At 44.9% G+C, this 10,203-nt stretch overlaps 1 protein-coding gene across 1 annotated transcript; it reads right to left on the reverse strand.

Moving 5' to 3' along the window:
- Positions 1–467: 467 nt before the first annotated feature.
- LOC146200054 (uncharacterized) lies at positions 468–1,446 on the reverse strand. Its single transcript, XM_084592265.1, has 2 exons — positions 1,412–1,446; positions 468–718 (listed from the first exon to the last, which is right to left on the reverse strand). The coding sequence occupies exon 2, from the start codon at positions 708–710 to the stop codon at positions 468–470; it is 243 nt and encodes an 80-aa protein (XP_084448391.1). The 5' UTR covers positions 711–718; positions 1,412–1,446.
- Positions 1,447–10,203: the final 8,757 nt, after the last annotated feature.

Raw genomic sequence — 10,203 nt, forward strand, 5'->3', positions numbered from 1 at the left:
ATAGCGCAAATGCTCTAACTTTACATCTTTTTGAGCGCAATAAATACAACCGAAGATAACTTTGCTACGAGAATGGCGAACAGCCACGCGCTAGCATCATTGGCAGTGGTAAAAATAAAAAGTTAACCTATCTCAAACTAGGGGCCACGTACAATTGCAGACTCATTAGTTCAGCTGAGCACTTTCTTTGAAGGCATTTACGAAATTCAGTTTATATCTCCTCTTCCTGTAAGGTAGGCACCGAGCGAAAATAGTAATAGACGAGTCCCCCTTTTTTTGAAAATGTATATAATACTCTCTTTTAATTTATAAACGAATTCAAATAAATGAAAACTTCAATAAAGAAAACGGTGTATAAGTTGGCCATAGAAGAAAAAGTATAGAGTAAAGAAGGGTTTCGGTCGGAGATAAGAAATAAAATATGCAGATTTGCTACTGTCAAGCGTAAAGATTGTTCTATTTATTAATCAGCCCAACCGTCCCCTCAACCTGTCGATGCCATGACCGACTGCGCCGCCGACGACGCCGCGTGCTATGGCGCCGACCCAGTACTCTGAGGAGTCTTCATCCAGTGTGCCTTGCGCGGCAGCGAGCGCTTCCAGAGCTTCAGCTACTTCATGCTGGGCCGCAACTTTGCCTTCCGGCAGTTTGCCTTGGAGAACACGTCCAAGGGCTTCCAGCATCTTTCCTCCTTTCACAACAGACGCCATTGCGTCATCTGAAAATTGTAGCCCATGTGTAAATTTTACTTCTGTGGGCAATATAAATGCTTTTCTCAATAGCACGAAAGAATATTCCTGCGGTGTAGCGTTATGGCGTTCTTTTATTGGTAACAATATCCTCTACATATAATGCATGTCGGTACATAGCGAGGATAGGGGTAAGTTTGGTTGCATATGTTGAAGTAACGATATAGATAACACAAGCCCGCAACGAAATCATAAACCGTCGGTAACCGCCGCACTTATGAGGACCATATAGCCAAAAATGCCAAAACGTCCGATGTAATGTAGTTCATGCAAAATCTTCTATTAACCTTCACGACAACGATGATAAAAATGAACATCTTCAAAGGAGCGCCACTTGAAGGGATTCAAGCCCAACGCTTTCTGAAATTATTCCTTATCGCTTTCGACTAAGTAGTAAAAATTGAAATATATATTAGCCACGAAGAACACGTAAAATTGAAGCTGGGCAGTAATTCTTAGAAAGTTTCTGGAGGACGATGTTTGATACAAAAGCGAGACAGCGAGAGTGCGCTGAGTAGGAGCAATTTTAGGTCCACAGTGATATTTCTGATGGCATATGATTGCCGACTCTGTTTAGGGCAAGAATGATTACAAAAAATAATGACACCCCGCAATGAGCAGTTCCTGCAAGAAAACATAACGAAGCGTCAAATTTAGCTTACCTTGATGATCCGGTGAAACTTTGTATCCGGTGGAGGCCGAACTAAGGGTTAAAGCATATTGGAAACGTAAGTTTGGTGGAATATTCTAGCAGGGTGTGCTAATTGTTATAAAGCTGGGCATGCCAGAAAATATTAAATAATACTTACATTAAGCATGAGCCTTTGTGGAGGATGAAAAGAAAAACAGTTACTCTATTAGTCACTTGGAACAAGCAATATTCTTTGAAACGCATCCGTGGCGCTATGTAAATAACCTGTCCATGTTTTAGGCGCATGTTTTATTGTCCATCAATGAAACCGGCCATATATGATTACCAAGGTAATATAGTTTACATTTAGAGCGTATTCCTCGCGTACAAGTGATAACTGAGCTGGGAAAGTTGAACGCCAATATTTTTTGATGTAGAAACTCTAACATTCCACAGATGCCACAACGTTAAACACGTCACTAATATACTGCCTACCATCAGGATAGAACTACAGAAGGGAGACTCATGAACTTACAAGCCACCATCGTCAGAGCCAGAAATGTGAGGTGCATAGCTGCTTTCATGATTAGTACGACCTGAAAGGAAACGATTGGCAACAAGTTACGCTAATCAAGCGTGCTGGGCAGCTTCCTCTAATTGGCTAGATAATTGGGTTGTTTCATAAGGTTAACTACTATTGGGTGAATGTTACAAAAATTAAAAAATATACACTGTCCCAAAAAGATTTCATCTTTCAACAAATTTACATACGCATGAGTGAGCAGAAATGCCACTCACTGCTCTTAGTTCATCACCTTCGGTTACCTGAATAGCCTTTCCAGAACCCGTTAGAATGATGCCGCGTCTCGACGAAAAGGCCAGCGAGAGCTGCCTTATATCTCTTACCATGTCGATTACTTTCAGAGCCTTAAGCTGCCGAAAAACCCCATCTCTATCTAATCTGTGCGGCACACTTCTACTCAGTTGGTCTGAGTGATGACACACCTGTGCTTTCCATATATTGTGTAGGGTTTACCAGCTTCTGGTCCATGTGCGGGCTTGTGTACAACACTTCTGAGACAATAGTATCGTGAAAAGGACTTCCGGCACGATTACGATCCCAGCTGAAAACATGTAGGCAAACCACTGACTTATGTTGAAAATAAATGCTTAGGTGTCCCAACGTAGCACTTAAAGCATGCGAAACAAGCAGTTTTGTTGCCGAAGAAGAAATGCGTCTGCATACAATAAGAAGTAATTGTTATGCCGAGAATATGTGCACCTTGACAGGCATTAAAGTAGTCATCAAAGTTTCCTAGAAGACAAAGTACACCAGTACATGCCGTATCTTGTAAAAGCCATCAATCAAGAAAATAACTGTAGCAACCGCTGGAAACTATGTTTTGCTGTCTATAAATGATTCCACATTACTGAGCAGAGCCGTAACTTATTCTGTACATATGTCAATAAATCAGTCAATTCCAATCAGTTGGTGAATTTGTTGGTCAGTCATTCATTTGTATCATACTGTGGTCAAGAACTACGAGAATAATATAATGGTGAATATTTGCACGACCCAAAATTTGTGACTAATGCAGCGCAAATGCAATACATGAAAGTTCATTGTTCTACAAAGCAATATTGTCAGCTGCATGACAAGAATGAAAGCATATAGCTAAAAAAACGAGATTAAGGCGAAGGTAGTAGGAAAAATAAGTGACATTAAAGAGGAAAAAGAGAGCAGCGAAAATAAAAACGTAATTGTGAATACAAGGTGAGACAAAAGCAAGAAAAAAGGTAAGGACAACGCTATAAAAATTAAAGAACGCTTAAGCCTGGCCTTAAAAATATGACTACGATATTGGCCGGTAGTCCTCGCTAAGCACATATTGATTTGCATTACGTCACACGCTAGCGCACTACGTAGATAACAAAATATTCACAATAATTCTGTTTGTTCACAAGGCGCAAACGCCTACCCCAAATGATTTGGTCGATGGTGCTTTTGGCTCCGTAAAACAAAATTTCAGGGTTCCAATTTATCCTGAAAGTATCTTCTTTCAGACCCTATAAAAATCTCGTACGTCATATGAACCACCCACACTCTTCCGTTACGCAATTAAAGTTTCCTCTCTTTCTAACGCAGGCACATTTTAATTCTTCTTGCAGCTCATGTTTTGATCACATTCATTAGTCACAGGGAGACTCAGTTAACCTGAGCCTTGGAAGTTTTAGGACACTGTAGACCAATTTTCATATTTTTTCTATTGTGTAAGACGCCGATGCCAGCTTTTCTGTCGCAAGGGAGGTTTTTGCAATGATCCCGAAAGGGATGCGTATTGTCTCTTCCCAATATGAGCATCTACATTCCCAGGTTACACAAGAATAGAGGTCTGCTCACAATGCATATGCAGTGAATGAAAAAGTTTCGGCATTCATAGGCAATGGTAAGCTTGCCACTTATGCAAAATTGTTGCTAGTGGTTCTCATACATAAATAAATAGATATGTTTTTTTTTAAGCTGTAAAGAATGTTCACATTTGACGCCAGCATCTTGGTGATCCCAGGTCCGCTATTTGTTTTAGTCAGCCCGTCCCCATCTCTAGACAGCTATAGTAAGCATACTCTCCCGGCGTTTGCGACATGCGCTACATAACGGCTGTTTCTAAAAAATCTTTCACTGCATTACCCATCCAAATATTGCCGCAATGCCAGTGGCGCAGATTTAAGACATTTGCGCAAGTAATAACACGTTGCTTAGGCCAGAGCGTTAAAACTGACGGCATTAAGGCGGAACGACGCCACGCCGAAGTGATGAAAGCCCTCAAAGCACGATATCAGCGTCACCACCTCACATCAAAATGTGCCAGGGCATTGTTGCGTGAATCAGACAAAAAAGGTTCACAACATACGAAAGAAGTTTGAAGGCCAGAGCTTTGGGGGCCAACAATGACTGGACCAACAGAGGGTTGTATCACCAGCCAATAAGACAGCACGATTACATTTATAACAATCAGGTAACCAGAGAAAAGCGGCGAACATCTCGTAGAGGGACAGCTTCATCGTGGGAACTACACAAGATTCTTTGTCACCGTGGCATCGTTTGCCGCGCAAGGAGCGGAAATTTGCGACTGGAATTTCCCATTGTGTGGAATCAATCGGAATAATCAATGTTCGCTTACAATTTGGGTAAGCCACATTCAAGACCTGATAGGGCCCTTGAGAAGGTAAGTGTTTGCCAGGTGATACTGACAGGCCTAGGTTATCTACTGCTAAAGACCTATCAAACGCACTATAAGCGAAAAATATTGTGTCTAAGGTAGCATGTCCTCAGGAGAAAAAATAGTAACTGCTTTAAAAGTATTTAATTCCTAACCACTTGAAGTAACTGCATAAAGAATGGTAGAATGCATAAGAAGAGGAAGATGAGAAGAAGAAGAAGTTGAGACGTGCCTGAGTGTAGAAGAGGAAGTGTTTTCCGGTTCTTCTTACAGTTGGTAGTGTGCGCGTGTGTTGTGGATCTTCTCCTGTGTTTGTCTTTGTTTGCGCCACATATCTGAATACAATGGTTTGCTAGCTCTGCCGAATCTTGAAATTTATTTATTAGACATTATATCGTAGCAGGCTCTATTAAATGGGCTGGCATAATGAACTTACAAAACATCTGGGACCTAAAATGTGCAAATATCTCCCTGGCACAATCCATAGTTCGCATACTGTCCACGCAGGTACTTTATATTACAGGTATCCGTTCTTCAGGGCCAAAACAAGTGCGAATCATTACAAAGCGCTGTCTGTCGAAAGTGGCGGCTACTACACCTCCCTATACAAAACAATAGATAACCAAAAGGTGAAGCCCAGATTCCAAGACCCAGTAGAAACCGCGGCTTGTCATCTAACACTTCGCTGAGTAGTCATCATTGCATGTACATAGTAATTTGTTGCCTTGCACCGCGCTGAATACTGCTAGCTCAAGTCAACTACATTCTAGATTTTCGGACAGAAATATCAGCTCCCACGGAAGCCCTACGTGGGAGTGAAAAAAAAAATTGCCTAATAGGAAAGAATGCTAAATACGCAGAAATCATGCCATGTGCTTTTAGCTCTATTAAGCTCGATTAAGTTGAGTAGGGCAAAGTCAACCCCCCGCACTCCTATATATTACTAGCCAACCTTGCTTCCTAATTGTGCAGTATCAATATTTTTCATTATTTTACTCCGCATATTGAAAGAAAAGCTCATATTTCTGGCTACTTTTATGGTCAAGAGTTGATTTTGCAGAAAAGATATAGCGAGTATTTCTTAGAATGATATATTATTTCGGTTTTATATACTCATATTGCTGGTGTGAATGCCGCTATGGGTATTGAACGCGGTACTGCATCTAGAAAGCCGGTGTTTATTGACGTATCCTGAATTTTAGCTGTATCAAAGAATAGTGTGAGTTTTACGTTTTTTCTACCATGGCAAAAATGTACCTACATTGAACGCGTCTGATCAGTTTATTTTCCGGAAGGAGTAATTCCGAAATCAGGTTTTAATGAATCTCAAATCAGGTCTCATTAGCGAAATCTAGTTATCGCTGAACTTTGCAAGTAATTGGCAAACATAGGATAGTGTCAAGAAACGAAAAAATGTGAAGAGTATTATATTGCTACGGGGAGATCCACAAGCGATAGCACTCCGTACAACCAGCGTTGATGGCAGCTCAGATCTGTTCACTCTCGGCGTAGTCGCTTCTAGGCAGTCTCTCATACGTCATCATCTTCAGGCGACCATCAGCGAATACCGATGAGTAACACAACCCCCCCCCCCCCTCCCGCTACTCGGGAAAAGCACAGTCCTGGTGCGTTTCAGGATAGTGAAATAGAACGCGTATTATAGGGTTTGAAACGGGACGCATGCACAATTTGAAGGGTGGCACTGCGGAGGGCGACTTCAGATGTCCAGGATGTAACATCAGTCACGGGGCGGAAAAGACGGTACGGCCTGTAGGCAAACGTTCTTTGCACAACCGAAGTCGATGGCACGAGAGCCACAGGAAGACGAGCGATCCAGGAGTGTCTTGGGATGCAGGGAACCTGGCACAAGCCATCCGGCGGGCATCATGAGCGATGGCGATGGCGGCACTAAGGTAAGTAGTGGAGGCGACTGCCGCGGGTAAGGAGGTGTCAAAGGGCAGTAACGGGTGTCGGCCAAATGGCAGGTAAAATGGCGAGTCTTCAGCGGTAGATTAGAGAGACGAGTTCTCGGCGAACGACACAAAGGGTAGACGGACGTCCTAACCTCGATGCTCGTCCGACACACACATGTACATACATAATGTGTGTGAGTGCACAGTTTACACGTTCCGTGATGCCGTTGGTCTGAAGGTGATAGGCGGTGGTGAATTGGGGGGGAATGGAGCATGAACAGAGATTTTCGTCAACCACTAGTGAGAAAAACCAGCGGCCACGGTCAATTAGTAGTTCACGAGAGGCACCATGATGAATAATAACGTTCTCTAGAAAGAAGTCAGCGACGTTTGTGGCGCAGCTGGTCCGGATGGCTCGGGTTATAGCATATCGTGTAGTGTAATCGGTGGCGACGGCAATCCATTTCTTCCCCGAGGCCGAGCTGGAAAGGGCCCAATAAGGTCAACGCCAACAGGGGAAACGGGTCCCCAGTCGGTATAGAGATCGGTTTCAAGTGACCTGAAGGCAAATTTTGGGTTTCTTCCGACGCTGACACAGTTCACATGAGCAAACAGAGCACTGGACGGAGCAGGTAGAGCCATAGCCAGAAGACACCCAGATGTCCAGGTGTCCACAGGATCATCATAGAAGTGTTCACAAATAGTGGAGAGCAGGTGTTGAGGATTGACGAGCAAAAGTTCAGCGCGATATGATAGCATATTATGACGGTATAGGGTGCATCCTTGGGTTACAAATAAGGCGAGAAATGAATAAGGGCGGTCGGAGGTAAGAGGGAGGATAATGAAACGTAGCACAGGATCCCCGCGTTGCTCGTCGGCAATGTTTGAAAAGGCCGAGACAGACAAGACCCATCGTCAGAGCTGGACGGGATAGGGGAGCCAATGGACTGGAAAAGTAGTCTGCATCTTAGTGAAGCAAGCTGGACTTCTAGACGACGGCAAATGTATATTCTGACAATCGTAGTGCCCAGCGTCTAAAACGGCCAGCATAATTTTTGAGGAAGGAAAGCCAACCCAAGGCATAATGGTTGGTTGGTTGGTTTGTGGGGTTTAACGTCCCAAAGCAACTCAGGCTGTGAGAGACGCCGTAGTGGAGGACTCCGGAAATTTCGACCACCTGGGGTTCTTTAACGTGCACTGACATCGCACAGCACACGGGCGCTTTGCTTTTCGCCTCCACCGAAAAGCGGCCGCCGAGGCCGGGATTCGATCCCGCATCCTTGGGAACAGTAGTCGAGCGCCGTAACCACTGCGCCACCCCGGCGGGGTCCAAGGCATAATGGTCTGTTCTACCAGTTGCAAAGGGTTGCCTTGTCTCTTCTGCTGTATCAACTAGAATGAGTATGGGGTCTAAAGTTTTGAAAAAGTTCGATTCGTATGGCAGAATGTTTAATATTGTTATGGGGTGATTGCGTGTACCAGCCGCCTCCTATCTACGCCCGAACAAAATTATTCTACCAAGAAGCGAGGATGGTTGGCATTTGTTTGGGCTATTACGAAATTCCGCCCTTATTTGTTTAGCCGCCCCTATACTGGTAGAACAGACCATTATGCCTTGGTACTGGTAGAACAGACCAAGACAGAACAGAACAGACAAAGTGGCCTTGAGTCTGCGAGCATCGCGGCGCTGCTGCACCAGTTCATCGATGGTGTTGAGCTGTGCATTCGCCTATAACGCTACGACCGGTCTGAGTCGTGGAAGGCATGTTATAGTCCTCCTAGCTTCTCGATTTACGGATTCAAAGGGATCCCATTGTGCTCTTCTAAGATGCTAGAACTGGGCCTGATAAACAATACGTGGCTGCAAAACCGCCCTCACTAACTGGCGGGCAACAGACGAGCCAGCGCCACCCGTTTTAGGTGAAATTCTTCTTATTAAACTTACAGTTTCAAGTGCTAGCATTTTTGCCTGAGAAAGCCAAGCAGTCGCTGATCCTGATTGGTGAATTGTTAAGCCCAGAAATTTCAGGCTCGAACTTTCTTGTATTGGGTGCCTGATAGAGAGAGACGAATTGGATTTGAGGTAATTTTACGGCGTCCCCAGCGATTGGCGACTGACGTGTATGGGGTTTTACACACAGAACGTTGAAGGCCAATGGAGGATGCGTAATCAGAGGTTACGTCTAATGCTGACTGAAGGGCGGCCTCTTGAGTGAGAAGGTCATGGTGAGTGCTCCGTACCGTGATATCATCTGCGTATTGCAAAACAACTTGATTTCAGGGATATCATGTAAGCGCCACACCAATGGGATGAGAGTAATATTGAACAACGTCGGAGACAAAACTGATCCCTGGGGCACGCCACGTAGTGAAACGAATGAACCAACAGTGTCACCGCTGAGGCGTATTGCAAATTTTCTTCCGTCCAAAAATGATTCGACAAAAGTGCGTACTCTCGGAGGGAGATGAAGCATGTCAATGGCACCCAGGATTGCAGCATGGCTGATGTTTTCATATGCCTTTTCAACGTTCATTGCTAATACGGAACGCACATTGCGGCTGTGGGTAGATAATAGAACTACTGATGCCAAGACAGCCAACCCGTCCTCTGTATCTATGTATGGACGAAATCCAATTTGAGCAGGGTGATAACAACCGTGCTGTTCAAGCCACCAAGAAAGCCGTGTGTTTAGCATTTTATCTGCAAGCTTGCAAAGCATTCATGTTAAGGAGATTGGTCGTACGTTGGCGAAGTCTGTTGGATACTTCCCAGGTTTGGGAATAGAGAGTACGACAGCGGTTTTCCAGCTCTCGGGTACGACACCATCAAGCCACATTTCGTTTATGGTGTCTAGTAGTTCAGGAAGGGCAGCAGTACTGATGTTCTTGTAAACCTCATACTGAATTTTGTCCAGACCGGGCGCTGTTTTCCGTTTCGCATCGTCGATTGCAGCCAGCAGCTCAGATATCGAAAAGCGGAGTGCGATTCCATCTGCATCGGCAGCAGATGGTAGTTTCCATGCTCTCGAAATTCGGACTACTTTACGTGCTTTAGCTTGCTTAACGTACCGTCTGTTGCAGAAGTTTGCAGCCCAACGCGCCGGGCAGAGGAGCAGTATCGCTCCCGAGAGGCGGCGCTGCGCCCGCCGGCGTTGCCTGGTGACGCAGCTATAAAGAGTGAGGAGGCTCGTTCTCTTCCCCTCATCGCGCGGCTGAGAGCAAAGATGTGCGATATTAACCGCGGGATGAAGGAAAGAGAACAAGCTTCCTCACTCTTTATAGCTGCGTCACCAGGTCGCGCCGGCGGGCGCAGCGCCGCCTCTCGGGAGCGATACTGCTCCTCTGCCCGGCGCGTTGGGCTGCAAACTTCTGCAACAGACGGTACGTACTCTGACATCGCGAAGCACACCATCGCCGCTGAGAAGCGACCGCCGCAGCGGGGATTCAATTCCGCGTCCTTCAGTAAAGCAATCGAGCTCCACAACTTCGGTGGGGACCAGAAGCAATACATTTTGTACGTATTATCAAACGACAAAGCTAGCGGCTCTGTCCTTCAGTCACCATGAAAGAGCTAAGCATCATGTCGTGACATACTACTAATAACGACAGAATGTTTCGAGTGCACAGAGTGCTGATGCTCAGCTACCTAATTTTGCAAACGCTGTTTGTTCTTGCGTACATGAAGCGAC

The sequence above is a fragment of the Amblyomma maculatum genome, chromosome 2 (assembly GCF_055883805.1).
Source record: "Amblyomma maculatum isolate TAMU_Amacu chromosome 2, ASM5588380v1, whole genome shotgun sequence".
Lineage (NCBI taxonomy): Eukaryota > Metazoa > Arthropoda > Arachnida > Ixodida > Ixodidae > Amblyomma > Amblyomma maculatum.

Bases quoted from the DNA above. Each gene is read 5' to 3' on its own strand.
- LOC146200054 (XM_084592265.1), bottom strand. From the start codon at position 710: ATGGCGTCTGTTGTGAAAGGAGGAAAGATGCTGGAAGCCCTTGGACGT.